Source organism: Centrocercus urophasianus, unplaced genomic scaffold, assembly GCF_019232065.1.
Source record: "Centrocercus urophasianus isolate 14NV4802_14NV808 unplaced genomic scaffold, USGS_Curo_1.0 seq_15, whole genome shotgun sequence".
Classification (NCBI taxonomy): domain Eukaryota; kingdom Metazoa; phylum Chordata; class Aves; order Galliformes; family Phasianidae; genus Centrocercus; species Centrocercus urophasianus.
In genome coordinates, this window is record NW_024884697.1 from 9680292 (window position 1) to 9698833 (window position 18542).

Below are 18542 nucleotides of genomic sequence, written 5' to 3' on the forward strand. Positions count from 1 at the left end.
ATTAAGATCCTCTAATTTGGTGCCATAGATAAATATGAGGAGCAATTAATAAGATTGAGCTGATTAAAGAGAATCATAATATTTTCTCTTTGGTGTGATGTTACCCTGAACACAGAAACATTCCGATAAAATTTGTATTTTGTATCATAAAGTCCTTCAAATTATCAGAGCAGCTACTAAAATTATCTTCCATCTCTCATTACAATCCTAACTTGAAAAGGTGATCTAAAAAAGATGTTTTTACCAGACAGCTCTTCCTAGATAAAAAAGAAAAATATTCATCTACTTTGAGTGCCTGTGTCCTACCAATTACAATACTGGCTTACAGAGCCATCTTGCTTTGTGATCACCTTCCTGTTCTGTGCTACTGGTAGAGGATTCTAAGCAAAATTTCATGCTCATGCCTCTATTCAGCATCTCTTTGGAGAGCTCAGCATCCCTGAGGAAGATGACAATCTGTGTATATCAGGAATCTCAATGCCTAAATTTACTACTCTATTCTATTTTCCAGGCCTGGCAAGCCCTCCTGTGCACTAGGGTGGCTAATTCAGGTGGTCAGAGTCTAAATTTTGAATCTGGTTTAGATCAACAACTACATATTGAGGTAACAAGGCATTTCTCCATTGTTCTCAATGAATTACATACATAATTTTATGTTTCTTTCATACTTATTTTGTTCAAACTGGACTCCCCTTTGAGTACTCTTGAAAGCAATTCATGATCGCATAATTTGAGGCTGTAGGAAAAATCATAAGCCTAAAAAACATTTTTTGAAATCTTTCTTATTTCCTTTAAAGTAGACGTCTATGTTTTGATCAGACACACACCATTAAGGCATGAGGTACAATATTTCAGGAAGGGAAGAGAAAGTAAGGAGTTTTGCTAGCAGCAAAAAAGAGGAACAAGAGGTAACTGACCAAGCTAAATATGCATAATGGCACAGTGAGATCTACATGAAGAAGGAGATCATAGGATCATAGAATCATAGAATCACAAGGTTGGAAACGACCTATAAGATCATCTAGTCCAACTGTCTCCCCATCACCATTGCCACCACAAGCACTAAACCATATCACGCAGCACGTCATCCAACTGCCTCTTGAACACTGCCAGGGACGGTGACTCCACCACCTCCCTGGGCAGCCATTCCAGTGCCTGACCACTCTCTGAGAGAAAAAGTTTTTCCTTATGTCCAACCTAAACCTCCTCTGATACAACTTGCGGCCATTACCCCGTGTCCTGCTTGCTGCCTGGGAGAAGAGGCCAAATCCCTCTTCACCACAACCTCCCTTCAGGAAGTTGTAGAGTGCAATGAGGTCTCCCCTGAGCCTCCTCTTCTCCAGACTGAACAATCCCAGCTCCCTCAGCCGCTCCTCATAAGACTTGTGCTCCAGACCCTCACCAGTTTTGTTTCCAGTTTCTCTGGACACGCTCCAGGACCTCAACATCTTTCCTGTAGTGAGGAGCCCAAAACTGAGCACAGCACTCGAGGTGCGGCCTCACCAGTGCTGAGTAGAGGGGGATGATCACCTCCCTGCTCCTGCTGGCCACACCATTTCTAATGCAGGCCAGGATGCCGTTGGCCCTCTTGGCCACCTGGGCACACTGTCGGCTCATGTTCAGCCGAGCATCAACCAACACCGCCAGGTCCTTCTCTTCTTCACACTCATCCAGCCGCTCATCCCCAGGCCTGTAGTGCCTGCATGGGGTTGTTGTGCCCAAAGTGCAGCTCCCGGCACTTGGCCTTGTTGAACCTCATCCCATTCACCTCAGCCCAGTGATCCAGCCTGTTTAAATCCCTCTGATGGGCCTCCCTACCCCCAGGCAGATCAGCACCAGAGATCAATCATGTTCAAAGAGAAGATCTTCAGATTTGCTTTTAGTTACCCTATTCTATAGGTAAGTAATAGAAATGAAGCAGTACACAGGATATCAAAAGGATCCCATTTTAATTTAACTGTGTCTGGATTTAGCATGTTGTCACATTTCCTGGTAGAAATTCATCAAACTTGTTGAGGTTTCCATAACTTTCCTATCTACCATTGCAGTAAAATTTTTCAGATGACCAAATAGATACTTCCTTGTTATAATTTATGACCATCTTTTATTTTCTGACATAAACATCTGACCTCCCTTTATCTCATAGTGTATGTTTGGTATTGGTTCTGCACTCTCACACCTCATTTTCATTTTACTTGATTTTCTGAACTAAGAAATAAATCTGTTTGGGGCTTTTCTTTGTTTGTTTGTTTGTTTGTTTTTCTAACTGTGACCATTATTTCCATAAGTTTATTTTTTCCTAATGCTTTTTTTTTTTTTTTTTTTTTTTTTTTTCCTAATGACTTTTTTCTTTTTTTAATTAAACACTGTTATCCCTCTGTATCACAGAATGCTATGTATAATCTTTCAAAGCAATTACAGATAACAATTTTTGTGGTCACACTTCAGATTGTATGTACTACCTTAGACAAAAACATCAGAATAATTTCAAAATACTGGATAAACACAATAAACGTATTTATTGTAAAAACTGAGATCTAGTGCATTTCTATATGATTATTGTATTCACTTGGTGTTTACTTATGAAGCAGTAAGATGAATTATAGAATTTTCTTGGCTAGAATGTCCCTTGCATTTTCAATCAGTAAATGTGTAACAGACAAAGAAGGCTATTTCTCCACTTTTGCATCCATTAGGAGCTTCTGTACCGACTGTAACTGGTTTCTCTAAGGAGACCGTGGGAGACCAAGTGCTGTCTCACATAAATGCTCCTCTTGTATTTCAGCAGTGTAATGCCATCTCCATGAAGAATTCTCTGTGACCATGTTGACTTGGATATTACAGCTCTCTTCAGGTATGTCAGTTATGAAAAATCTTCAGTTTAAGACAGGCATAATATTTAGAAGAAATCTGTATGTCCACTTCTGTCCTCTTGTACATAAAGAAAACTGAGTATATATAGAGAATTTTCCCATCAGTAGAATTTTGCCTGTATTTTTTTTCATGTAATTTTCATACACACCCACAGTGATTCAGAACTTGGCCTGTAGTAAAACAGATGTTTTTCTGTAGTATACTGTCTGTGCAGTCAAACACACAATAGCTAATGTTGTTTGCCTATGAAGTTTATATATAGTTCCTTAGCTGTTAGAGAAAACAGTTCAGCTTTGTTTTTGTTGTTTGGTTTGTTTGTAAGTTTGCATTTATTTATTGTATTTTATTTTGAAATCTATAACTTACGAACAAATATTTGAACCCTCAGCCCACCGTCCAGTGAAGCAGGATTAATTCAGAGAAAGATTTCACTCATAGCTAGATAAAACCTCTGACAAATATCCTTTAAAAAGTTAGACCCAAATGGATGGTTAAACTACCCAATTAATCTTCTAAAGTGAAATTAAATGTGTTATCTATGTAGACTAGAAAAAGACACACACAAAAAAAACCTGTCAACAAAAATGCACGTAGTTATTGCCACAGCGGCTGTCCCTGCCTTCCATTATTATTGTTCACTATTTCTTCATTTTATGATCATAGATTAAATGCAGAATTTTTAAAATGAAATATGTTTATTTATTTATTATTATTATCCATCTTATCACTCCCATTCAAGGTTTATTGAGAATTATTACTAGTTTTGGACATTTACCATATTTTTGGTCAGCTTTTGAAACTTTGGACCTTCCATGAGATCAACGTGTACTTTTTGACCAGCAGGCCAAGCAGACCTTGAAGTTTATCAGGATCTCTTTGATTGCTACTGATGTCTCTGACAGCCTGAGTGATTGCCAGTAATCACTACAACCAACCACTAGTAATGAGTTGAAAGTATTCATGCACTGGAGTCTAAAGAAGCTCCTAACATCAAATTTTTTACACAGTGTTTTCCTAAAATGAGAAAATGACCTTTTGAGCACTTGGAGTCTCTCTGGACATTGATGACATTGTTATTTGTTCAATTACTCTGAGAAAATCAGTTCATCCTTAGTTTATGTAGTAAAGAAATCTTTAACTTGCATGAGAGAAGGACACCATCAAAATTCTCCCTGGAGAAATGCTGAATTTAGAGCAGTGGAAAAAAAAATGGAAGTTTCTGATGTAAAATATGCACTTCTGATGAGAACCATGTTCAGAATAACCTTTGTGAGAAAGACAGTCAGAGCACTTGAAGGGGGAGATAAAGAATATTTTAACATTCTTGCTGATAATTTCCAGCAGTAAAATATGAGGTATGTATACTACTGCATATATGAGCAGAAACTGAAATCTGGAAGTGCCTATTATTTTTTATTGTCTGTGAAAGGATAGATGATTCATTCAGATGTAGACTGATACCAGGTAGACATCTGAAACTTCTGAAGGGGGGGAGACACATGCAATGGAAATAAAAAGCTTCTCTTTCCTAAGAAGGAGACATTGTGCTTAATCAACATGAATGTAGAACCCTTTGATCAAGCACTGTTTATAGTAAAGCATGAAGTATGTTTAACATTTAATCAAAACAGCATCCTGGCCATTCTTGGCCATTAAGATTATATGATTATTCAAGGACAGTTGTTCCCTTTGGAAGGGATAGAGGGAAGTTGGCAAGAGGAGACCTGTCCAGCTTTGGTGACATGTGACCATCTGTGGGTAAGGAATAAAAGGTGCACTCCCCAGATGACAACCAAGAGTCAAGCAAGACCCCCGTACAACTCCACACAACCACAGACAGCTGGGGAAAGTAACCAAAGGGGGATGGAGTATCTGTTTTGTATATGTAAGTGGTAGATGTTGCTTCTGTATTAGATAGGCAGAGTACATGTGAATTTAATGTATAAATACAGTGAAGAAGCTTGCACTATTATATTTGATTGTTGGAAATTTTCACCAGCACCCAGGACTAAAAAATAGTCATAGAAACACTCAGGTTGGAAAAGACCTTAAAGATCATAGAGTCCAACCTCACCCTAACCATATTACCTTTACTCTAACAACCCTCTGCTGAATCATGTCCCTAAGCACCACATCCAAATGGTTTTTAAACACATCCAGAGATGTGACTCAACCACCTCCCTGGGGAGCCTATTCCAGTTTAACAACCCTTTCTGTAAAGAAGTGTTTCCTTACCCTGGCACAACTTGACAGCATATTCTCCGAGCCCTTCACAAGCCTTGTTGCCCTTCTTTGGACCCGCTCCAGCACTTCAATGTCCTTTCTGTACTGAGGTGCCCAAAACTGAACACAGTACTTAAGGTGAGGTCTCACCAATGCTGAGTACAGGGGCAGGATGACTTCCCTAGTCCTGCTCAGCACTTCATTCCTGATATAAGCCAGGATACAAGCTACTGGCCTTCTTGGCCACGTGGACACACTGCTGGCTCATATTCAGCCAACTGTCCATCAGTACACCAAGGTCCCTTTCCATCAGGCAACTTTCCAGCCACTCTTCCCCAAGCCTGTAGGGTTGCCTGGGGCTGTTGTGACCAAAATGCAGGGCCCAACACTTGGCCCTATTGAAACTCATGCAGTTTGCCTTGGCCAACGATCCAGACTACCCAGATCCCTCTGTAGCTCCTTTCTCCCCTCAGGCAATTCAGTGCCTCCTGATAATGTGGGAACTGGCTCATTGTCCGGCAGGTAGAGAAAAAAAAAAAATATATTTTAGAATATTTTAACAGCAGTGGTTGCAAGTGGTTTTATTTAGCATTCATTATTCTGATGAATTATTAATAAAAAAACACATGACATTGAAGTAACATAACACATGAAGTAACAATACACATTGAAGTAACATAAATTATTATTGAATAGCTCTACTCAAATGTGCACATTTCAAAATTGTACAAATGGGTTGTTTAGAATTGCATCTTGGTCTAACAAATGGTGATAAAGCGAGAATCTTCAGACTTTTCTTTCGTAGTGTCACATAAATAGAAATGCCCTTGGAGCATGTGATGACTATTCCCAAAGCTCTCACGGAAGAGAAACATCCTCTTCTGTCTTTGGGTATGTCTCTTGAGAATGTTTAAAAAGTTCCATTTCTTCCTCCTGCTTTTGCTATTCTCACACAACTAATTACATTTTAACTTTGGCCACTGTGACTACTCTAATACACAAAAAGAAAAAAGAGAAGGAAAAAAAAAAGATGAAAAGGATAGTGCTGCCTACACTTTAGGCCTCTGTTCACAATGATGCAGCATCAGATTGTTATTTGGTGCCCTCCTAGAAACTCTCTTCAGCCTAAGCTCTTGGAAGTAAGAAAACATTTTCACCGTTTTTCCTTACAATGCAGGATCATATGTTCTAGAAAGATGCTAAGTGCTTGAGCAATTTGAGCAAAAGAAAAGCTGGGTGTACATGCAGATACAATCAAAGACCAGAAAAAAATAAGTGATTTTAGCAAAGTAGCTGGGAATAAAGAATCATCAGCAAGCTCAGGATCACTTGTTCATATCTGAAGGCACCACTTACTTTTTCAGGTATTAGCTTCTAGTATACCCTACAAATTATGGCAGTGTATTGTATGAAATCAGTAGGCAAATTGTGTGAGAGAGAAATTGACTGGAGGATCCGTACCCTGTCATCCCTGCAAGAGAGGCACTGGGAGGACATTCTGCAAGTAGTGGTGGATCCTCTATTCTCTTGTCATCAGGCAGAAGGAGGGGACCTAAGAGATAAAGAGTGGAAATAGATCCCTGCTTGGGGCGGCAACTGAATCCCCTCACAGCCTATCCTGTTTTCCCATGTACCCTGGCAAAATAGGTGTGAAGCTCTGGGACCTGAAGGGCAAGTAATTGAGGATGTTGAAGAAAGTCCATGCAGATGATCCATGGTGAAGCCATGCTGGCTGTCTTGGATTACTTCCATGTCTTGCATATGCCTTAACACAGATTTCAGGAGAATCTGTTCCAATGATCTTCTCAGGCACTGAGGTGAAGCTCACCAGTCTATAGTTCCTCAGGTCTTCCTTTCTATCCTTCTTAAAAATGAGAGTGATGTTTCCCTCTTTCCAGTCACTGTAGACTTTGCCTGACATCCATGACTTTTCAAATACAGTGGACAGTGCTTGGCAACCACATCAGGTAGTCTCCAGCTGGGAGGATAAAGGAACTGGCAACTTACTCAAGATGTTCATATAGCTGGGTACACTTACAGTCATGACACCTATCTCTTCCTTCAGGCCCTAGAGGGGCTTCCAGATTGTGGAGTTACCTGCACACACATTGTGCTTCAAAACAAATAGGATTCAGCAGCCATCTGAAGAGAAATGCATTCTTGAAAGTTATTATTGACTAATTTGCTCTAAAATTTGATCATATTAATGAAGTCACAAGCCAAATAATAAGCAAACATTTTATTTTCTGAATGTACTAGTATGCTACAAGTAGTATTAATTCTAGGGATTTCAGCACACAGGGAGAGTCAAAAGTAGCTATAGGAAAGATTAAAAAATCCAGGGAGATGAAGCAGCTTGGTAGCCAGCATCCTGACATAAAGGAGAAAACGATTCAATAATATTATGTTAGAATCATATAACATGTACTGGAAAGTACAAGTACTGATCCAAAATTTGGATCTATCTCCACTGTATGTGGTTGTTCCCATTGGAAACAAGACTCTTATCTCTGGTGTTCAAGTTTTGTGCATGTTGTGGACAAAGAAACCATCTCAGCCTCACTCTAACTTAGGAACGCAGGAACTCTAACTCACACTCTGCCTGAGGAAGAATAGGAAGGTGTAATGAAGAACAAGGCTTTGAGAACTAAAATCTGGAAAGGCTAACAATGAGCTAGCTCGCAAACCTCTTGCCCAACTTAAGAACATATGTCTTATACTAACAGTAAATGAAAACTGTTTGTATTAATAAAGTGTCAAAGCTTTCAAGCCAAACTGGCTCTGAGAAAACTTTCCTTACTTGTCCCAGTTTTCATTGCCAAGTCCAAAAATTTTTCAGGGAAAGTCATGAACACACCAAATTCTTCACTAGAACACTTCTGAAGGTCTCATTCTAGTATAGTTGCCAGGCATTCTTGGAATATACAAATACAATATAGGCTGCTGCCTATAAATTCAAGCAATAACTGAGTGTAGGGGACAAACACTGAGTAAGACTTATTTCTTTCTGTCACATACAACAAGATGATCCAACAGAGCTGATCAGCTGAAAAGGCAAATGGCATTGCTAAGCACTTGCAGGGAGTGGTTTGACTGCAAACTGAAAATCTGAACAGAATATAGGGCTGAATATGTACGAGGAATCAGATTCCAACTGCTGGAATCCAGCCCTGCCGTGTCTGCAAGTCAGAGGGACTTAAAAAGTGAGCAGGCACAAATGAAATTTAAGACCCAAGCAGAGCACTACACCGTAGCATGAAGCATGGCTGCTCGGCTGTCAAAACTGTGACAACGTGACCCTCCTCTTCCCTGGAAATGGAATCACATAAGGCAGCACGTGGCATCCATCCAACCCAGAGATGACTTTCCATAAAGGTGACTCTGAAGCAGCAGAGAACATGCGGATTAGTAAATAGCCTGACAAATTTGTGTGAAGCATCGGTAACACAGCTTACCGGCTGCACATTAACTTTAAAATAAATAAGAGATGGGTGTTATAAAGACCTCTGGAGGGAATTTTACTCAGCATAACATGGAAGTACTTCCACAACAAATTTAAAAATAAATATGAAACCATAAAATTAATTGCAAAAGCAAACAGAACAAGTGGAACATGGGACACTGTAACATGGGATAATTCAAGTTATACCACAGAATACAGTAAACAGCTACAGCATGTTCAGAACCTGTGATGAGAAAAATGTGCAAATAGGAAAACACAGTCACTGTCCAAAGGACCTGCAGATTCTGTTCTGCAGTTCAGTACAAATAGACTTAGGTAAAGTAAACTTTGAGACATTAACCAGTAAACTTTGAGACATTATAAATGCTGGGAAGACAAGAAATTAGGGAGATATTTGCACAGAGTATCTGTAGATGCCAAGAGAACAAGTCCTCAGATAGTCTTCTATATATAATAATTTCACTTAAAGTAACAACTCTCAGAATAAAACTGGAAGGATAATATTTCGTGTAGTTCTGAGCAACAAAAATTTCACTCTTGAAGGCATAAACTAATGTGTTACCTAATGGAGGCATTCCCCACCTGAATATGCTATTCTCTAATTAAAAGTTATATTTGCACTTCCTTTTACTCATTTGATGTTGGATGCCATCGAGGATGGAGATCCACTCCCAACTGTGTTTTGTTATGGAACTATTATGGTATCTTATTAGACACTATTGGCATTCAGAGAATGTGTGGCTAGTCTTGAAGGCTCTTCCATTTCCTCTACACCTACGTCCTGACCTCATTTTTATGAGACCTGAGGGATTTTTTTCTCATCAATCTATTGCATGTAGGTGGAGTTTTCAACATATGTGTGCTTAGGATCTCCTTTCCCAAACATCCAGGGAGAGGCTAAGCTGTGCTCGTTATATTCAGAAGAGTAGTAAAAACACTTTGTTTTTGTTTTTCCTTTCCTCTCTAAGAACAGAACATTTCTGGGGTGGAGGCCCAACTCAGGAAGAAATGCAGAGCCCTTAAGTAATTCTTTAAGGGGAGTGGGAGCTGAGAAGAATGAGATAATTTCCATTTTCCCTTGAATTCTTCCCAGGACAATACATATTTTTCTAGGGGAAGTGTCATCTCAAGTTGCATTAATTAGAACACTGCTTTATAAGTTCCCAAAAGAGAGAAAAAACTCCAGTACTTCCTCTATGTGCGATGTGTGTCAGGATGAGGCACATCACGCTGCTATTAAACATTAGGTCAGGATATTATTCTAACTTTGTGCCTCTTGACTGAAAACATTTGAAAGTTAAACCAGTCTGATCACAGAAGAAAATGAGAGTTAAGGGCTAAAATAGTTGCAACCTACAAAGATAATGATTGACAGCTTATGTTGTCTGGAGAGGTAACATTTCTTAGAGAAGTTACACTGAGCAGAGCTTTTGCAGAATAACTTCAGTATTATAGGCTGACTTTCCCAGGAAATCTCCCTCTCTTCCCTTACCACAATTTGTTGCCATGCTCCATTCTTTGAATTCACCAGGTCTAAACGCAGGGTTATGGTGCAATGTGTTCATAGAAAAAATATTCCCCTGTGACAACATCCTTTTTAAAAGCCTACCAACATAACAATCTGATTTATTTAATATCATGGCCTGGATTCTGAAGGAAGAAACAAATATCATTCAGAAGTCAAATTTCATAATGCCATGCCCAATGCATCTCAGGATACAGTTGGCCTTCCTGGCTGCCTGGACAAACTGTTGACCCATGTTCAACTTATTGTCAACCAAGATGCCCAAATCTCTTTCAGTAGTGCGCTTTTCAGCACCTCATCACCCAGTCTGTAAGTGTAGTCAGGGTTGCCCCTTCCCAGGTGCATAATCTGTCACTTACTGTTGTAAGGAAGAATACCAGGAGGCAGGAAAAAAGGCATTTTTGCCTTTTTCATATTTTTTTCCTTCATGCTAGTTTGACAACAAAAGGAAAGGTTAAAATGTTAGTTATTAAAGGAGTTCTACATTTCAAATTAAAATTGTGTTTGTTCTTACTCTTGCTTCATTCCAAGGCAGTGGGGGGCAGATCGTATAATATGGCTCTGCTGGGAATTGGAAATGTTCAGAGTGGGATGTTGACAAAATATCTCTCCATTGTTTTAAGATTTTTTTTAATGTTCTGTGTTGACTGTTCATCCTGTACTAGAAGCTAAATCACAGACATGACGTGGTCTGTTAGGGAACCGACTTCAGAGAAACTGAGCACTTTGGGCTTCATAATGACTTTTCACTGGTGAGCCAAATCTATATAATAAGTTTTTGGAATGACTGGTTCTTTACTTGAACACAGTAGTTTAGCCACATGCTAAATCTGGCAACAAATTTGGTAACAAATTTGGCGCAGATTCACTAAGTACAGACCACACATTCAGCAAAAGTATTTGTAAACACACGAGAATTATGTGAGTCTTATCCGGACTGATATTGAGCAGGCTGGCCCCCTCTCAGAACACACGGTGTCAAATATTCCATTGCATCAGCACGTGTGGCAAATATAGAACTGAGGATAATGAGTGTACTGAAGCCAGCACAGTTCATGTATCCCATAGTGACTCTGAGATTTTCACGTAAAGGTAAACAAATTATTGGGTATGTCAATATTTTGGAAAAAGAAATCTGTCAGGATTAAAAATTGAACAGCTCATTGTAATTTTTTTGATATGATATTATTAACATGATTAATGTTGTTTCTTTTCTTCTTCTACTTCCTTTTTTTTTTTTTTTTTTTTTTTTGCCTCTGTAAGCAGTAAGTATGGACAACTACATCATTATTTTTTCCTACTGCTACAGAACTAAGGGACAAGTTTCCTTTTTCTGTCCTGCTATTTGGCATTATTTCCTTAGAAAGGGGATGACAAATTAGGAAAACAAAATTCTTAGATTTCACTTACTTATTTATACCCAGAAACAAGGAAGGAGAAAAATGAACTTCAAAAAAAAATCCAAATTTTCAATTTTTTGATATCTTAATGGGAAAAAGGCAACATTTACAGATGGAATTTAACTATAGATATATTCATTGCATTTAAATGTTTTACACAGAAAAAAAATTTTCTTCCCTATGAGAAACTTAGAAGTATTAAGTTTTTGCTTTTGCTTTGCTTGTTTGTTTGTTTGATTTTGGGTTGTTTTTTGTTTGTTTGTTTGTTTTCCAGTTGGAAAGGCCCAAGAGCCTGGAGTTCAAGAATAATATTGTTCAGAGTGAGACAAAGATCTGCCAATCATCATTTCCCCACATATCTACAGTAAACATAAATATTAAATCTGCAAACAGTAGGATTCCACTAAGAAAATGAGGATCCAATAGAGCCAGGCTCTCCTGAGAAATGGAAAAGAAGTAACGCTCACTTGTTCCAGCAAAGACGATTCTAACCAGAGGGATTGAAAAAAATTTTCACATTAGAATAAGCTACCCGGAGAGGCTGTGAAATTTTCATCTTTGGATATTTTATAACTCAACAGTTCAAGACCCTGAGATGTTTTAACTTTGATATTGCATTACTGCTGTGAACTGAGAGTTGAACTAGAGACTTCTAGATCTCCCTTCCAACCTCAGTTTTTGCCTTAAATTGTGATGGGCTCTATGGCATCAAAACATGCTAGAATGCCTCTTTCTTGTGGAATCTCTATTTTTTTATATATAAAATCATCTAAATTAAAACAAAACAAAATAAAAAATTTACTTGTGTGTCTGAAGTAAGGAGGATTAAGAAAAGGTAAGCCATCTTTGCTAGTGAGTGCTATCTTTCAGGTATAACCTGACTTTTGTGACCGGGTATTCTTTCTGACTCCTCTAGCATAGGTATCTGAATTGTACAAAGTTACATCCCATAACATTTCAACCTCCTTTGTTCATAAATTCAGCAGATCCCCCTTTAACACTGTGCGTATCCACAAACGTAACTGCTGTTCATCAAGAACAGAGCAGGAGACTGACCCGGGAACTTTCACAGAATCATAAAATCATAAGGTTGGAAAAGACTTCTAAATCATCCAGTCCAACTATCTGCCTATCACCAATATTTCCTAATAAACCACGTTCCTCTGTACAACATCTAAATGTTTCTTGAATACCTTCAGGGACAATGATTCCACCACCTCCCTGGGCAGTCCATTCCAGCACCTGACCACTCTCTTGAAGAAGAAGTATTTCCTGACATCCAACCTGAACCTCCCCTAGTGCAGCTTGAAATAATTCCCTCTCAAACTATAGCAAGTTATATGGGAAAAGAGGCCAACCCCCACTACACTACAACCACCCTTCAGGTAGTTGCAGAGAGAGATGAGAACACCCCTGAGCCTCCTCTTCTCCACACTACATAATCTTAGTTCCCTCAGCCGTTCCTCATAAGACCCCTCCACACTCCTTACCAGCTTTGTTGCCCTTCTTTGGACACAATCCAGGGCCTCAATGTCTTTCTTGTGAGAGAGGCCCAAAACTGAACACAGTTCTCAAGGTGCAGCCTCACCAGCATTGAGCAGAGAGGGATGATCACTTCCCTGCTCCTGCTGGCAACACTATTTCTTGTAGAAGCCAGAATGTCATTGGCCTACTTTACTTTACTCCAGACATGAATTTCAAAGTATTCCCTATTGAGAGGAAGACCAAAGAGGATTTTCTGATGAAATTGCCTTATTTCACAGACATAAGACATATACAAAGACTAGCAGCATGGCAAATATTTAAACATTCGTCTTTCCATTGGATTTTATGTCCAAGTTTTTAAAAGTTGTGTGCCCAAAGGAGTGTTTCTGGATTCCCAGTAGAAAATTGAGGAAATCTGACTACCCTTGAGTCAACTCAACTGAATACATCACATTATCTGCACTGACAGAATTGAAGGCAGCAGTAGTATAGGAAAATCAGAGAACCTGCTGCCGGAGATTCTGAAAGGTTGGATTCCATCACAGACTGAATGGTAAATAACAGAAGTAATTCTGTCTGCTAATGCTATTTCTGTAAGCATTTACGGGAGTGTGAAACCATCAGTTAGACGATACATTTTCTTCTTTTATGCCAAATATTTCAGTGACATGATTGGTTTTGAGATTGATATATTTTCCCCTTGTCTTGAAGATGATTCTTAAGAAGACCTAGGTATCTATTTGGACAGCTTTTTGTGGTCTTCATATCACACTCAAGCTTCAGCTGTTTCAGTTTTATTACTGAATCACAGTATCTTGGAAGACAATTTGAGTGGCAAAGGGAGATAACTTAAGAAGAAGTCAACAGCTAATCTACTACTCAAAGGTTCTCCACCTGTTACTTGTTACTGCTAGGCTGGGTTGCCAGTTCGAAGTTAATCCCACTACTTTCTTCCAGGTCTATCTAACTCTGCTGTTCTTGTGAGTTTGAGAGATGAAAATCTCGCATAAGCATTAATACCCTGAGATGTCCTGTATATCATCGCGTATCACAGTCAAGTGATATGGGAATGTCTACATCATACACTGCAGATGACAAGCCAAACCAAACATACCATAGTAAAACACAGCCCTATGTGGAGATAGTACCTCGGATCCACAAACATTTAAGTCCCATGACAGTGGCCAAGTACCAAAGGTAATAAATCTTAATTCTTAACAGGTTTTAAAAGCTCTGCCTTTGTACAAAGTTAACGTAGCTTGCAATGGATCTAAGCTAATAGCAGAGTTGACTGTAAGAAGTGTCCACACTTGCTTTGACGTGTCAGTAATATCTGTCATTCAGCAAAGTATCTGCACGCAAGTAGTTAGAAAAGTTCAGATGGATTTGCCAACATTCTGGGTGTAAAGGATTTTTTTTCTCTGCTAACAAGGACAACGTGTAACAAAGTAATCAAACAACAGAAAAAGATGAAGAGCTTCCTTTGATTGTTACAGGTATTGTACTGAAGATTTTTCAGGCTTCCTTTATTTAGGTGCATAACGAAGGAAATGTATTGAAAGTTTCTATATTTAGAGAATTCCATTCTTACTAAAACTTCCTCTTTTTTTTCTTTGTCAATGTCAGTCTTCCAAATGTTATCAGGGAAAAGGGAAAACATTACTTATAATGAAATGTGGAAAAGATGAACAGATGTCAGTTCATGAATGCAAAGAAATAAAAAGAAACAAACAACCAAAAAACCTTTCAGGTGTTCTATAAGCTATTGCTATAAGCTATTACTCTTTCTTTTACTAAGAAGATTACAGAAGTGGGTTTTTTTGGTGTTTTTTTTTTCCCCTTAAAGAAACCGAAAATTAAAAAAAAAAAAAAAAAAAAAAATCAGCTAATTGAAAGAGTTTACAATGAGTTCAATCAACATTTACAAAACAAATATCCCAAACCAGCACACCTTCAGTTTAAATTGCAAAATCAAAATTAGAAAATGCAGTCTAGAATTCCAAATCCATAACTTTGGAAATGATTACCTGTAACAGCCTTTCAAAAAGTCTCGTAATTTATCATAGTAGCTACTAAATGCCTGTCGTGTGCACTCTATATATTATAATCAGCACCATCTAGAGTGCATCACTAGAAACAACTCCAGTAATATTAAGTTAATATTCTATACAAAATGTGGCTGTATTTCAGAGGAACTTTTTCCAGATGTACTCTTTTTCAGTAAGTTCAGTTTCAACCATACTTGATTTATACAACAGAAGAGAGACACAGAGACAATATTTTTATTGTTGCAACTAGAAGTGATGGAAAAAAAGTTACTGTGGTACATTTTAGATTCATCTGAGTCCTATAAGCCAATGCCTATTGTTTCCGCTTGATCATTAGCTGAAAATTCATCAATTAGAATATAGGTAGTGACAGCAATAATAATGATGATGATGTCCAAAGTAGATCAGAATCCTCTTTTTCCTCCTAAATCTGCTTTAATTCTCCAGGTAAATGCAAGCAGATTTTGTGGTTCCCAGTAAACTACTTAGTTAAGAGTTAGAAGGTAGAAGCAAGAAAATCAGATGGGTAAAATGTTAAAGGCATTGTATGTTTATGAAGTAATGGCTTTTATCTTTATTTCTGTTGATATTCTTTTTGCAGTCTGTTTCTATCAAACACCTAATTATATAAAATCAATTCCTATATGTAGACATGCAACAGAAGATGCTAGGAAATGTATGCTATGGAAATCACACCTGGTTTTCCATTGCTTTCCATCTAGGCAAAATGATGTAAAGCTTTCTTTGTTACTTATTTACATTCATTTCCTTCCACTGCACCTGGATAGGTTCTAGTTTACAATTGCACAATTTCAGTTAGATACTGTAAAAATTTAATGCAAAATTAATAGTTATACCAGTATATGCCTTATATATTGGTTTATGAGACAACTGAACAAGTCTACAAAGAGTCTTTGTAATTTATCAAATAAAAATCCCAGATAGTACATATTTAATAGAAATGACAAAATGAAATGATTGAGAAATGCTTAATAAATTACTTTCCTAAACACTGAAGTCCAGGAGGGCACAGTACTTGCCTATGGTTCTGGTAAACAGACACCTGGTACAGATATAATAGTTTGGGGGCTGCTTATTTTCATTTTTTAAACAAACAAGTTGTTAGTACAGCTGCATTAAGGTCTTATTTTGATCTGCCTTAAAAAATAAGCAAAGTAGGAACACAAGCTTAACAAAACAAAGCAATCTTACCCTTTATAGAAATATATGCAAAAATGCAACTGTTGGAAGTACTGGTAATTCCTTTCTGGCAAAGCAGTGCAGAGTACTGAAAACAGACTTCCTGCTACACTGAGAAGCATGTACTGAACAACTTCAGATCTTTATTGCATTATGTGGTCTTTTTTAAGTAGGAAGTGACACTCACTAATAAATGGGACCAGAACAGCAGAGGGCCTGTCTTTTCTCAGAAGGCAGCACTCCCCTACTCCCATGGATCACTCATTAGGAACATTGCTCATCTTCATTCCTCTCCCTCCCACCTTCATGGCCCAGTGTTGGTTCCCTTCCTGGTACATCTGGATTGCTGCTAGGAGAAAGTTACTTTTCTGTTGAATAGGACGAGTGAAATACTTTCCTTCTGATCTTCTTCCTCATTTTTCTTCTGGTCTGAAAATTTATCTAATATCGCTCAAACACACCTGTATGCTTATACTTCCCTTAAACATTATTTCCAGGCTAAATCTTGTGAAGTCAGAGCATTACCAACTATTACTAGTCAATAACTGTAAAATTGCCATAAAATTTTATACAAATATGTGCATTTAATATAACTGAAATACTGCATATAAAGTGAATAAAATTGCAGTTAATTGCATGGTACTGCACACCAATAACGAGACTTATTTTAATTCTTAATCCAAGGAGAAGAGACCAAAGAGGATGTATTTTCAATCTTTTAGTCTTGACAGTAATACAGCCAGGTGTGAATTACAATAGAGTATATTTTCTCCATACACTGCTGACAACATACGCACCCACCATATTATATAAAAACACTTCTATATTGCAATTGCACTGAGCAAAAAAAGCTAGGCAAAATAATTACATCAACGAGGAGAATCAGACCTCTTTCCTGTCTTATCTCCTCATAAAAAGGTGTGGTACTCTCAGCTGAAACTGATAACTGATAACACAATAACAGGGCAATGGAAAAGCACAATTACATTCATTAAGGAATGATCGCACAAAACTATAATAAAAGATGTTATAAACCACAGTGAAAAACTTATTATCATTACAAGTAAATAAATGCACTTGCCATAACATGAAAATACATCGAACATACTGTGTGCTGATTAATAACTCGATTAGATAACACAGATATTTACTTAGAATGCTTCAAAGACATATAAATCTTTTTTTTTTTTTCTCCACAGCACAAAGACTGATTCATACGCTGAAATTTTTTCCCTTAAGCTGCTCCCAACTTTTTTTCATTTGAAGACATTCTGCATATTTATTTGAAATGGGTGAGGCTGTATCCCATCCAAACAAGGACAGAGAACCATCCAGACCTGGTTTTTATTTTTGAATACATCATCTTGGTTCTATGGCATCACAACAGTACATTTTATGTCTCTATGCAAATCCTTGACTGCAGTGTCTTCAGATCATATGACACATGTAAATGGACAACTTGATTTGAAAGCTGAGCACAGGGGTTGAACGGGGATTTTTAGATTTTCTCAAAGAACAGGCTATTGGCCTTCTGTAATAAAAGCAACTGGTCTATCTAGAAGTAAATCAATTGGGACAAAGAAAGGATTGTGAATACCTCAAGATGGGCGGTGGAGCCAGTTCTGAGAGCAAGGAGTCAGCCAAGAGATCCAGAGAGCTGGAAAAGAAACTCCAGGAAGATGCAGAGAGGGAAGCCAGGACAGTCAAACTACTACTGTTGGGTAAATAAAATAAAAATTGTTGATAATACTCTTTCACTGATGTGTTATTTTGCTCTAAAATTTTAGAACAATGAATCTCTCTGAATGTACTAATTTACTGGAAGAAAATAATCCTGTAACACAAGTACGGCATACTTTCTGGTTGTTGATATGTATGAAGCCAACGACTAAGACACAAGGAATGGGCTGAAAATGATCATGTAATTACAGGACGAGAGATGAATATATATTTTTAAGGTCCCTTCCAACCTAAGCCATTCTGTGATTCTAAGTATGCAATTTTAAATTATATAAATCTTTAAGAATGTAAAGATTTGAGAAACGAGAAGTTGCTTTTAGAATAAATGTTCTGATGCTTAAATATGCAGAATGTAATACAGACTTTTTGTATGATACTATATGCACTCATTTACAACAGGATTAAGCAATACAAATGGTTAAACAGAAAACCCTCACGTGTTATCACTTACTGAAATTTATTGTTTTCCAAACTCTTCCACTCCATTTTTACAGAAGCCCTTAGGAGGGCTTTTTTTTTTTAATGCATAAAAACGCAGATAGCAGAACAGAAGGTAGTAAAATGAAATAATGTTATTAAAAATA

General features: G+C 37.8%; 1 protein-coding gene across 1 annotated transcript in view; it reads left to right on the forward strand.

Moving 5' to 3' along the window:
- The first annotated feature begins 13960 nt into the window (after window positions 1-13960).
- Window positions 13961-18542, forward strand: part of GNAT3 (G protein subunit alpha transducin 3) — a 29899-nt gene continuing 25317 nt past the window's right edge. Inside the window, exons 1-2 of the mRNA XM_042815917.1 lie at window positions 13961-14167; window positions 17418-17939. Coding sequence (XP_042671851.1) covers window positions 17822-17939 — 118 coding nt within the window. The 5' untranslated portion in view covers window positions 13961-14167; window positions 17418-17821. The remainder of the gene's footprint in view (window positions 14168-17417; window positions 17940-18542) is intronic.